This window comes from Acipenser ruthenus, chromosome 3 (genome assembly GCF_902713425.1).
Source record: "Acipenser ruthenus chromosome 3, fAciRut3.2 maternal haplotype, whole genome shotgun sequence".
NCBI lineage: Eukaryota > Metazoa > Chordata > Actinopteri > Acipenseriformes > Acipenseridae > Acipenser > Acipenser ruthenus.
Genome location: NC_081191.1, coordinates 305,448 through 319,035, shown reverse-complemented (window position 1 = coordinate 319,035; position 13,588 = coordinate 305,448). Strand labels below are relative to the sequence as shown.

The 13,588-nt window shown below is 45.5% G+C and overlaps 1 protein-coding gene across 8 annotated transcripts in view; it reads right to left on the bottom strand.

Moving 5' to 3' along the window:
- Positions 1-13,588, bottom strand: part of LOC117435816 (plectin-like) — a 168,707-nt gene that overhangs the window by 20,747 nt on the left and 134,372 nt on the right. For all 8 annotated transcript variants that reach the window (XM_059010023.1, XM_059009982.1, XM_059009977.1 and 5 more), the window contains 13 exons: positions 9,718-9,811; positions 9,408-9,562; positions 8,958-9,282; positions 8,544-8,621; positions 8,268-8,429; positions 7,998-8,102; positions 6,247-6,342; positions 5,993-6,118; positions 5,262-5,414; positions 4,974-5,128; positions 4,570-4,696; positions 3,912-4,095; positions 878-1,035 (listed from right to left, as the gene is read on the bottom strand). In XM_059010023.1, the coding sequence (XP_058866006.1) occupies positions 878-1,035; positions 3,912-4,095; positions 4,570-4,696; positions 4,974-5,128; positions 5,262-5,414; positions 5,993-6,118; positions 6,247-6,342; positions 7,998-8,102; positions 8,268-8,429; positions 8,544-8,621; positions 8,958-9,282; positions 9,408-9,562; positions 9,718-9,811 (1,918 nt within the window). The remainder of the gene's footprint in view (positions 1-877; positions 1,036-3,911; positions 4,096-4,569; positions 4,697-4,973; positions 5,129-5,261; positions 5,415-5,992; positions 6,119-6,246; positions 6,343-7,997; positions 8,103-8,267; positions 8,430-8,543; positions 8,622-8,957; positions 9,283-9,407; positions 9,563-9,717; positions 9,812-13,588) is intronic.

Here is a 13,588-nt window from a genome sequence, read left to right as displayed (position 1 = left end):
TTATTCTCATCACTGCTGCTTCTGCAGACACAAGGAGCCAACTGGGGTTGACATCCAAAAGGTTTTTACATGGGTTACATTTTATAATAGAACAGCAAGCAAGAAATTATCCTTGATCTGTCACATTCCAAATATTATTATTATTATTATTATTATTATTATTATTATTATTATTATTATTATTATTATTATTATTATTAATCCAAATGTTCATCAACTATTTGTAAAATGTTACCTTTAAATTATGCCTAAATAATAAATTAATAAAAGCAGGATACCCGCGTGCCTGTGTGCCACTCCTTCACAGCCTCTCCTGCTCGGCTAAGCCTCAGCGGGGGGTAGAATCCCTCCAAAAGGTCAAAGTTCAAGAGCAGTGATAACACGAGCAGCACCAGCACCTCCAACACTGACAGGAGGAGGGAGAGGAGGAGGGAGAGGAGCCCCCACAGTGCACTGACTTCAGTCTCCATGGTAGAGGAATATGGCTGGTCAGCTGCAGGGCTCTGCTACACCATACCAAGCACTGTCTGCTTGGGAGAGCGAATGAGGCAGCACTGGAGCTGGCAGCAATGCCATTCCACACCCTCCCTGCTATGCCCTCGCTCACCAGCTCTCGCTCTCTCTTAGTCACTCACTATAGGCCTTTGTTTCTGGTGCCAGTTGGTAGCTCTCAGCAGGGAAGGAATGTGCACAGTGCTTGTTTTTTTTTGCTTTATCTTGTTTTTTTTCCTTTCCCATTGTTTCAAACGATTTCCTGGCATTGTTTTTTTCTCTTCCTGCCCTTACTCTGTTCCCACTCACTTAACAAGATCATTCTACGTTACCCGCACAAGCAGATCGAGACCCTGGCCCTCGTTTTCCTGGGACACAGACTTACCTTCTGCTCAGCGATCCTCTGGAAACAGTCCTTCAGGGGGTCCTTGTCAAGGGGAGAGTGGATCTTGTGGATGGTGTGGGACTCGCAGCCCTCCAGCTGCAGACGGATATCCTTCATTTGGGTGATGAAGCTCTTACACACGGACTCGTCATGTTCCCCTGCGGACCAACAATAATGTTACACGTGCAATGTAGAGGAACTTATTAAAATAGCATCCGTACAGTGCTGTAACAGCATGACAGCGCTTCTGTGATTGGACTCATTGCTTATGTAGCATAATCCATGGCTGAATGTAATGAAACAGTGAGCTAGTTTTGTTAACATGAGCATGTTAGTGTGGCACAGCATTGCAAATGAAACCCATTAGTAAATCAGTTTAATAACTAATGGTTTTGTGCTTTTATTAGTTTGCTTTGTGTTATAATTAAAAAAGAAGCAGGGCTTGGCATATGCAATTCTGTTACCAACTTCATAGAAGTTATGGCATAAGAATACATTAAGTCTAAGAAGACACCAATGTCCACAACAGTTTAAAGTCATATTGCAATATGACTTTTACTACCTGCATTTTATATGGTGCAGTATATAGTAGCGAAATTACATGTACATTTAATACACCAAGTCACCACTATGGCCAAGTGAAGAAAGCTGTAAGTTTTTTTTTTGCTGCAAGTTAAATGCAGTCAAAGCTTCTCATGCTTGTACTGAAACAACTGAGGTCACATTTATGACAGTTGTTGCCACACTTGCTGCTCTAAAACTGGTTCAAAGGAATCAACATCCAAACACAACCTAGTACTGAGTGAATAATCCTGGATCAACATCCAAACACATCCTTGTACTGAGTGAATAATCTTGGATCAACATCCAAACACATCCTCATACTGAATGAATAATCCTGGATCAACATCCAAACACATCCTTGTACTCAATGAATAATCCTGGATCAATATCCAAACACATCCTCGTACTGAGTCAATAATCCTGGATCAACATCCAAACACATCCTCGTACTGAGTGAATAATCCTGGATCAACATCCAAACACATCCTCGTACTGAGTGAATAATCCCGGCTCAACATCCAAACACATCCTCGTACTGCATGAATAATCCTGGCTCAACATCCAAACACAACCTCGTACTGAGTGAATAATCCTGGATCAACATCCAAACACATCCTCGTACTGAGTGAATGATCCTGGCTCAACATCCAAACACATCCTCGTACTGAGTGAATAATCCCGGCTCAACATCCAAACACATCCTCGTACTGAGTGAATAATCCTGGATCAACATCCAAACACATCCTCGTACTGAGTGAATAATCCCGGCTCAACATCCAAACACATCCTCGTACTGCATGAATAATCCTGGCTCAACATCCAAACACATCCTCGTACTGAGTGAATAATCCCGGCTCAACATCCAAACACATCCTCGTACTGAACAAATAATCCTGGCTCAACATCCAAACACATCCTCGTACTGAGTGAATAATCCTGGCTCAACATCCAAACACATCCTCGTACTGAGTGAATAATCCCGGCTCAACATCCAAACACAACCTAGTACTGAACGAATAATACTGGCTCAACATCCAAACACATCCTCGTACTGAGTGAATAATCCTGGCTCAACATCTAAACACATCCTCGTACTCAATGAATAATCCTGGATCAACATCCAAACACATCCTTGTACTGCGTGAATAATCCTGGATCAACATCCAAACACATCCTCGTACTGAGTGAATAATCCCGGCTCAACATCCAAACACATCCTCGTACTGAGTGAATAATCCTGGATCAACATCCAAACACATCCTCGTACTGAGTGAATAATCCCGGCTCAACATCCAAACACATCCTCGTACTGAACAAATAATCCTGGCTCAACATCCAAACACATCCTCGTACTGAGTGAATAATCCTGGATCAACATCCAAACACATCCTCGTACTGAGTGAATAATCCCGGCTCAACATCCAAACACATCCTTGTACTGAACAAATAATCCTGGCTCAACATCCAAACACATCCTCGTACTGAGTGAATAATCCTGGATCAACATCCAAACACAACCTCGTACTAAATGAATAATCCCGGCTCAACATCTAAACACATCCTCGTACTCAATGAATAATCCTGGATCAACATCCAAACACATCCTCGTACTGCGTGAATAATCCTGGATCAACATCCAAACACATCCTTGTACCGAGTGAATAATCCTGGATCAACATCCAAACACATCCTCATACTGAGTGAATAATCCCGGCTCAACATCCAAACACAACCTCGTACTCAATGAATAATCCTGGATCAACATCCAAACACATCCTCGTACTGCGTGAATAATCCTGGATCAACATCCAAACACATCCTTGTACTGAGTGAATAATCCTGGATCAACATCCAAACACAACCTCATACTGAGTGAATAATCCTGGATCAACATTCAAACACTTCCTCGTACTGAAGAATAATCCTGGATTAACATCCAAACACATCCTCGTACTGAATGAATAATTCACCAGACACACGTTGAACATTAAAATAACAGAATTACCAAACAATGCAAGTGGATATGTGGGGCCTAGTTCCACATGGTTTCAAGCACTCAAGTCAAAAACTGCTGGTGTTTCGTGAGCCACAAATGAACAGGCGCACTGCACTCACCTTCCCAGCTGCTCTTATACCCTGGAATATGAAGTGAGCAGTTAGCACTGTTTCATTCTCTTTCTTGTACTTCTGCAATAGCATAGGAGAATAACAAGAATGGCTTGCTGTAAAGTGCATCCGACTGAAGACTAGGTTAGGAATGGTAAATTCCCAGCATGCTTTTAAAAACCGTCCTTGTGCTCAATCAGTTCTACTGCATGAACTTGACGGATACCTTTTTTGTTTGTTTGTTTTTCAAAATAACAGTATATAAAACAACGCACTATCAGTTTAATTCACTGTATAACACATCGGTGCATGTTTTAGACTGGATGTGAAAGTTCATTACAGAGCCGTGCCGGCTGGCTCTCACCTTTCTCGAGCGTGCGGAGCAGCCTGTCATAGTACTGCGACGTCCTGCTGTAGTCACTCTCTATCTGCATGCGGTCATCAGCCCCGAAGAGCTGCGAGTCCTGGCTGTCCCGCATGAAGTCCTGGTAGTGCAGCTCCAGATTGCGCAGGATCAGTGTGTACTCCTCCGGCTTCATGGTCTTGAACTGGGGGAGACAGACGCAAGGGCATCGTTACACAGCACTGGGGAGAGACGGGCGCGAGGGCCTCATTGCACAGCACTGGGGGAGAGACGGGCGCGAGGGCCTAGTTACACAGCACTGGGGAGAGACGGGCGCGAGGGCCTAGTTACACAGCACTGGGGAGAGACAGGCGCGAGGGCCTAGTTACACAGCACTGGGGAGAGACGGGCGCGAGGGCCTAGTTACACAGCACTGGGGAGAGACGGGCGCGAGGGCCTAGTTACACAGCACTGGGGGAGAGACGGGCGCAAGGGCCTCGTTACACAGCATGGGGGAGAGACGGGCGCGAGGGCCTAGTTACACAGCACTGGGGAGAGACGGGCGCAAGGGCCTCGTTACACAGCAGTGGGGGAGTGACGAGCCTCACTTTGTCACAGATGATTGTGTTCGTATGTCAGTAGCCAGCCCTGACAGTGCACACAGAGCAGGCCTCCTCACCATGGTGATGTTCCAGGACTTGATCTGCTGGATGTCCCGAATCAGGTACTGCCAAGACAGCATGCTCTTCATATCGATGTGCAGGTGATGCCACATGGTCACCAGCTTCTGGTGGCTGGAGTCCAGGCTACAAAATACCAAATAATGGGTTCAAATGACCAGGGACTTCAAAATACTTAATACTGATGGTTAGATGTAAGCTTAAAAATGTGCACAGTTATTTCACCTGAGACGTATTTGAAATATCCACGAGAGTCCGATCATTTAATACTTTTTATTACATTATTTTAACAAGATTATTACTAGCACAGTAACAGGGTAAAGAAACAGGTTCATTCTGCATCTTTTTGTTATGTCACGCACGGTTGTCCTTGTGCAATGCTTGCTTGGGTCCATTTCCATACCTGCTGACTGCATCAAGGGCCTCCTTGTTGGCAGGTGGGATGAGGAAGCAGACAGACGGCACCACAGCTTCGTTACCGGAAGCATTCAGCACCTTCCACTTGTAGGGCTGGGAGTTATTCAGCAGAACACACTCGTCCCCCTTGTGAACAGTGATCTAAGAGGGTGGAAGAAAAGGGTCAGTTATTGTTATTATTATTATTATTATTATTATTATTATTATTATTATTATTATTATTATTATTATTATTAATAATACTAATGGGCAGGAGAGTTCCCGAGGCCCTCACCTCCATCTGCTTGAAGTCACACACAGCCTGGAGAGGAAGCTTGCTCTTCAAAGGGTTGGCAGCATTGCGAGGCTTGAGCTGAACGATGGTCTTCGCACGCTTGTTGAGACCGGCCAGCTGTCCTTTGTACTCATTGAGCTGCTCCTTCTCATCCTGGAACAGAGACAGGCAGAAGATCACAAGACCTGCTGGTACGTTCTTATGTAATTAAATTACCTGTTAACAACAATGAACGTGACTGTTGCGCAATCACTTCCATCACACAATAGGATTGTTTGCTGAAGCACTGGTTTTTTTTATGATGATTTGAGAATGATTTTTCTTGCTGAATTATTATTAGTGTTATTATTATTTTTAATTTATTTATTTATACAGGAAATTAACCCATTGAGGCCAAGGCCTCATTTACAAGGGGGTCCCTGTCATACACAAACATAATCATACATGAAACATCACGATTCATATTTGTGTGGTCCAGCCTTACAAATAAACAAAGGAGCAGTAATACTCCTTTGTAACACAGGAGCAAGTGGCTTTTGGAAGCCACTATTTATTTAATTTTTTATTTATTTTACTTTATTTTTGCGATTTTTGTAGGGTATATTGCAAAAAACTGTGAGTGAGGCATTTTGCTTTTATTTTATTTTTTATATTTTTTATTTAATGATCCCAGGTAAAGTTTTGCAAGCATTTTTTCTCCAGAAACAAAGAGGAAGGCATGCAGTGCTTACCATGGCATCCTGCAGCAGGTCCTCCAGACGGGTGACGGTGACCGTCCGGTCACAGCTGTACTTCTTCTTCATGGACTCCTGCATCTTCTTCAGGTACTCCTCAGACTCTTTCACATCTGAGAAGAACTGCAAGGAAGAGGGAGCCAGAGAGAGGACATTAAACCAGCAGATAATGAACCTGTGCTGCTCAATGAGCTACATGTGCTGTATCCCTCATTCACCAGATAACCAATGAAGAATCGGGAGCTGTGTACCTGGAAGTAGGCCGTGTTCTCCTTGAGGTGCGCCTCAATGCAGCAGCACAGCTGCAGTATCCAGCTCCATTGTGTCTGGAGAGCTGCCATGAATGCCTGGAGAAAGAGAGACATGCAGGAGTATTAAAGGGAGCCCCATGAAGATACTGCTGTTAGGTCTAATCAAGCTCTCGCGCTGTTGAAACTGCCCCCCCCCGCTCAAGGGTTATTTCAGTTCCTCTTGGTCATGAAGCTCACCTCGACAGTCTTCCTGCCGGGGTTGAAGCTGACCCCCCCCCTTCCCCTCCCCCCCCCCCAGCTCTAGGGTTATTTCAGTTCCTCTTGGTCATGAAGCTCACCTCGACAGTCTTCCTGCCGGGGTTGAAGCTGACCCCCCCCTCCCCCCTCCCCAGCTCTAGGGTTATTTCAGTTCCTCTTGGTCATGGAGCTCACCTCGACAGTCTTCCTGCCGGGGTTGAAGCTGACCCCCCCCCCCCCCCTCCCCAGCTCTAGGGTTATTTCAGTTCCTCTTGGTCATGGAGCTCACCTCGACAGTCTTCCTGCCGGGGTTGAAGCTGACCCCCCCCTCCCCCCTCCCCAGCTCTAGGGTTATTTCAGTTCCTCTTGGTCATGAAGCTCACCTCGACAGTCTTCCTGCCGGGGTTGAAGCTGACCCCCCCCCCCCCCTCCCCAGCTCTAGGGTTATTTCAGTTCCTCTTGGTCATGAAGCTCACCTCGACAGTCTTCCTGCCAGGGTTGAAGCTGACCCCCCCCCTCCCCCTCCCCAGCTCTAGGGTTATTTCTGTTCCTCTTGGTCATGGAGCTCACCTCGACAGTCTTCCTGCCGGGGTTGAAGCTGACCCCCCCTCCCCCCTCCCCAGCTCTAGGGTTATTTCAGTTCCTCTTGGTCATGAAGCTCACCTCGACAGTCTTCCTGCCGGGGTTGAAGCTGACCCCCCCCTCCCCCCTCCCCAGCTCTAGGGTTATTTCAGTTCCTCTTGGTCTTGAAGCTCACCTCGACAGTCTTCCTGCCGGGGTTGAAGCTGACCCCCCCCTCCCCCTCCCCAGCTCTAGGGTTATTTCAGTTCCTCTTGGTCATGAAGCTCACCTCGACAGTCTTCCTGCCGGGGTTGAAGCTGACCCCCCCCTCCCCCTCCCCAGCTCTAGGGTTATTTCAGTTCCTCTTGGTCATGGAGCTCACCTCGACAGTCTTCCTGCCGGGGTTGAAGCTGACCCCCCCCTCCCCCCTCCCCCCTCCCCAGCTCTAGGGTTATTTCAGTTCCTCTTGGTCATGAAGCTCACCTCGACAGTCTTCCTGCCGGGGTTGAAGCTGACCCCCCCCTCCCCCCTCCCCAGCTCTAGGGTTATTTCAGTTCCTCTTGGTCATGAAGCTCACCTCGACAGTCTTCCTGCCGGGGTTGAAGCTGACCCCCCCCCTCCCCCTCCCCCGCTCTAGGGTTATTTCAGTTCCTCTTGGTCATGAAGCTCACCTCGACAGTCTTCCTGCCGGGGTTGAAGCTGACCCCCCCCTCCCCCCTCCCCAGCTCTAGGGTTATTTCAGTTCCTCTTGGTCATGAAGCTCACCTCGACAGTCTTCCTGCCGGGGTGGAAGCTGACCCCCCCCTCCCCCCTCCCCAGCTCTAGGGTTATTTCAGTTCCTCTTGGTCATGAAGCTCACCTCGACAGTCTTCCTGCCGGGGTTGAAGCTGACCCCCCCCTCCCCCCTCCCCAGCTCTAGGGTTATTTCAGTTCCTCTTGGTCATGAAGCTCACCTCGACAGTCTTCCTGCCAGGGTTTCCCTCCTTCAGCAGCTGCTCTCCAGTGGCCTGAGTGCTGTTGATCTTCCTCTCTTTCTGCTCCAGCTCTCGCATCAGACCCTTCAGAAAACACACCAGACTCATTAACATTTTTGCACTCTGCAGAACTCCATCACCTTTTATTGCAATAAGTGCAGTACTGCAAAGCCTTTTGAGTGTGTCTGTTTTTCTTCAGAATAAACTGCAGTTGCTCAGAGTAGCCGTGGCTGACTGGCAGTGCCGTACCGAGTAGTTGTCTTTCTTGGCCGACATGTTGGTGTTGCGGTCACTCCAGTCATAGTTCACCTCTTCCTCCTCCTTGTCGTTTAGCCACATTAACTCTTTGGTGGCTGAAGACACAAAGCCGTGGAGGTTGTCCAGGTGACGGAGGCGTGACTTGGAGGAATTCTAAAGGAAACAAAAGAAAATAATCCATATTTCTCATGGAATTAGCACTTGGTATACCTACTACAGTAGGATTGTAATTAGGTCATTTGTACCGCTTGTAAAATAGTTTCTTACCAGCAGCTTAGCATAGTGTAGATCCAGCTTCCCGAGGTATTCTCTGTAGGAACCCTTGCTGATAGGGGACAGCTGATTCTAGAACATAACAGGACAGCTGGTGAGTGGGCAAGTGAGTGAGCGAGAGGGAGTGCCCAACAGTAAGGATGTCTGTGTCAGAAAATAAGCGTATGGATGAACAACAGTGTGGAAGTGAATATGTGTTAGTGTAGATGTAAGTGAATCTGTGTGAGAGAATGCAAGTTGTTGTGCATGTTACAGCAGTGAATAGTGAATAGCCCAAAGCCCTCGTCAACCTCTCTGCCACTTTAGACTAGGAGCTAGCCCTGTGAGTTACCCCTTCATTTTATATCCAGTTTTATATTCCACGCCCTGCAACAGAGACAGTGGCTGTCCCGCTGCCTGTTACTGTACCTCGTCAGCGCGTGCCCGCTCGATCTTGGAGCGGAAGTCCTCAATGGACTGGTGCAAGCCTCGATGGCTGCCTAGCTGGGACTCCACAGAGGGCAGGTCGACCCCCCACTCAGCCCCGTCGATACGCCTCTGGTTCTCCTCCACCCAGCCCTGCAGGTCCTGAACGTAGTGCAGCGTCACATCATCCAGCTCCGATCTCTGCCGTGAGCTGTGCTGGGTCATGCTCTGCTGAGTCATGGTGATCGAAGACTGTGAAGCACCAGCCTTGAGCCGCAGGTTGTAGTCGGTGCGCAGAGCCACCAAGCGTTCATGGAGGTGGTAAACCCTGATCGCAAAAACAAAATGCATATCGTAAGGAGCTGCAGTGTGAAAAGCGGAACAGCGAATGCTTGAAATGAACGCTATGGGAGCAGCAGCTGCTCTTTCCCCTGCCCAGCACCTTATTCTTACCTCCTGTACATCTGCTCAGCCTGGGGGTGGCGCCCATCCTTCAGGGCCTGCACGTCGTTGAAGAGGAGGCGGATCATCCCGTCCGCTTTGTCGAGCTCCTTCTCGGTCTCACCCGAGTTCTGAGGCACTTTCCCAGCATTCAGCATACGGATATCCTGACAAGAGATACCCGGTCAACAACCTGCCGTGATGCTGTACTGAGACACGCCACTGTGACCGGAGCAGAGTCCTATACCGGTCCTATAAGCTAGCATTAAAGAGATGACACTGCGAATGGCATAAACAGGTCTGAATTGAGATTGGGTCTTACCATCTGTAAGAGAGAGTCCACCTGGTTCAGCTGCTCCTCACACACCCCTGACTCCATCTGGATCTTACTGACGATTCTCTGGAGCCTCTCCAGCCTGCCACAGAGAGGAAAGACAAGTCACTCAATGAAGGAAAGAAGGGAAGCCGGCTACAGCAGTAACAGTTAGAAAACACAGCAGCAGCAGCAGCATTACTAAACAATACCCGAAGCTGCACACATGGCTCTGCACACAGTATTTATACCCGAAGCTGCACACATGGCTCTGCACACAGTATTTATACCCGAAGCTGCACACATGGCTCTGCACACAGTATTTATACCCGAAGCTGCACACATGGCTCTGCACACAGTATTTATACCCGAAGCTGCACACATGGCTCTGCACACAGTATTTATACCCGAAGCTGCACACATGGCTCTGCACACAGTATTTATACCCGAAGCTGCACACATGGCTCTGCACACAGTATTTATACCCGAAGCTGCACACATGGCTCTGCACACAGTATTTATACCCGAAGCTGCACACATGGCTCTGCACACAGTATTTATACCCGAAGCTGCACACATGGCTCTGCACACAGTATTTATACCCGAAGCTGCACACATGGCTCTGCACACAGTATTTATACCCGAAGCTGCACACATGGCTCTGCACACAGTATTTATTCTGCACATTGTTCAGATTTGTTCCAGATTCTAACAAGTTTTGATTGACAGATTGACACAAGCAGAATTGTTGCTACATATATAGTCCACTAAAGGCACAAATGAGTGAATCTTAAGTAAAGACCCGCTAACGAGACCTGTTGGCTGCAGTGTTTTGGTACAGTTCTAAAGTAAGGTCTGAATTTGTTTAGTACAAATCTTTATTCTATACAGTCATGTTTGCATATACAAAATGTATTTGCTATATCATCGTAAATGGAAGTCTGAATACATGTTAAAAGCTTAATAAACCTAAAAAAAAAAAAAAAAAGCTTTACAGGCAGCGTAACTGGTTGGTATAAAAAACATTTCTAAATGGTTTACACCTTGGAAAAAGCAGATTAGTGTAGTATTGGTTATATAATCTAGGTATACGATATACAGATCGATAGATAGATAGGTAGACAGATAGATAGATAGATATAGATATACAGTACAGCCAGTCTAGTTTAGCTATACTATACTTTAACTCTTTATATATATATATATATATATATATATATATATATATATATATATATATATATATATATATATATATATACACAGATAGATATAGATTTATTTTTGAAAATACTTTATTAAACACTTATAAAAAAGTAAAAAACATTTTAAAAACAGGATCTTGGTTACTAAAACCATTAATCTTAAAAAAAAGCCAATTTGGCTTGTCCAAAAATACAACTAACAAGTTAAATTTTAAAATTGTTCTTTTTGCAAAATCTAAAACGAAAAATAAAGATGACGTTACTGAGCTGGAAACCCAATTCAACAGTAATATTTCTCAGCACACTGAACATGGGTTTGAATCTTTTACAAACAAGAATACAATGAAAAACAGTCTCTGAGAACAAAAAGGGCAACTATCTTTAACTTCAGCGTTAATAATACACAAGCGTGTAAGATTCTCCACTGCAGATCACCTGATCCTTTGGGTAATGGTGGCTTGTAATAATACACAAGCGTGTAAGATTCTCCACTGCAGATCACCTGATCCTTTGGGTAATGGTGGCTTGTAATAATACACAAGCGTGTAAGATTCTCCACTGCAGATCACCTGATCCTTTGGGTAATGGTGGCTTGTAATAATACACAAGCGTGTAAGATTCTCCACTGCAGATCACCTGATCCTTTGGGTAATGGTGGCTTGTAATAATACACAAGCGTGTAAGATTCTCCACTGCAGATCACCTGATCCTTTGGGTAATGGTGGCTTGTATCCGGCCCTCACTAAATACTCTATAAAACTGTTGGATTCCCCCAATTTTGTTTTTAAAGCAGGATTCGCTACCAGAGGCTCTTCTAACAGCCAGTACAGGGTTACATTACCAGGGTCCCTCTTTACTGTTAGTAGCTTCCATGCTTTAAATAAACTGCCATAATATTCTGGCAGCTGTTTCAGATCCAATTTATTAAACTGACAAAAAAACGAAGTTTTATCTAACTCCATCCCACCCACCTAGCGAAGGAACAAAACAGCGAACTGCATCCAACAATGTCTCTCGGGGGAATACAGCAACCTCTGCAGGGCCTGAAGCCGGAACACAGCAATTCTGCTGGAAATGTCTGTAAGGCTCTGCCCCCCTTCAACCAATGGCAAACAGACCACACTCTTTCTCACCCAGTGCATTCCACTCCAAAAGAAATCCAACAGTGCTGATTGAACTTGCTTAACCAAACTTTCTGGGGGGTCTAAACAGATAAAACTATGCCATAAGATAGAGGCCACCAAGTTATTTGTTATCAACATTCTTCCTCTATAGGAGAGCTGCGGGATGAGCCACCTCCATCTCTGCAGTCTGGACTTCACCTTCTCCAGAATTCCCTGCCAATTTGTTTTTATATTGCTGTCATCACCTCGATCCCCGATAACCGATTCCACCCTTGCTCCATTGTAATCTACTGAGTAAATCTGGAGGACGACCACCTGCTTGCTCCATTGTAATCTACTGGGTAAATCTGGCAGACGACCACCTTTCCAGTCTCCTATGAGCAAACCACAGCTTTTAGCCCAGTTTATCCTTACTGATGACAACCTGTCAAACAGTCTTTGACAGATGGTTAACTGAACAATATCTGCTTGATTGATCACTATAACTGTAATGTCATCAGCATAAGCTGTGATCACTGGCTCACTGGAAACCTGAGGGATGGACAAACTAGTCAAAACACTCCTCAACTTGTTGATCAAAGGCTCTATAGCCTGTGCATATAGCATTCCAGACAATGGGCACCCTTGCCTAATGCCTCTCTTTACAGGGAAATGGGTACTCAAACCACCATTCATTTTCAACAGACTAAAAATGTCACAATAGAGTAATTTCAAATTTTCTATAAAACCGGACCCAAACCCAGACACTTTAAAAGCTCTCCAGAGGTAACCATGGTCTACCCTATCGAAAGCTCTTTCTTTATCAAGCGACACTAAACCTGCCTTAAAACCAAATAATTTGAAGGCTGCCAGAATGTCTTGAATAAAAAAAATATTATTAAAAATGGATCTGTCAGGTACACAATAAGCGATCTGTGATCTGGGCTGGTTGAGTAGCACAAACCCTATGCCAGTGCACAAGCTGTGATCTGGGCTGGTTGAGCAGCACAAACCCTATGCCAGTGCACAAGCTCTTTCTACTGGGTCTTGTTTATACTGCCAGTTTCCAAAACACAAAACTGCAGGCTGATTGAGCTCCAGCAACACAGCAGTCTTGTGACATCCCTTCTGATCAGCTTTGAGTTGCATTTCTCTGAGATGAAAAATGATTAACTCACTGTAATCATGTTAATGCCCCAGGAAAAGAAATTTATTCATATTAGTTTGTATTGATATACAGCCTTGTTTTACTGCATCACATGAATTCTTCAGTTTTCTCACCATCGGATCAGTCCATCAGCAACATGCCTGCTCCTAAAGGTCTTAAACTTAGTACTAGCAATTTTTCAAAAACTTACCTATTGCAACCCAACACAAAACAAGTGGGCATGCCAAAATACTATGTGTTTGTAGTGAGCATGTTTAAATACTGTGTGTTTGTAGCGAGCACGTTAAATACTGTGAGTTTGTGAGTGAGCATGTTTAAATACTGTGTGTTTGTAGTGAGCATGTTTAAATACTGTGTGATTGTGAGTGAGCATGTTTAAACACTGTGTGTTTGTGAGTGAGCAT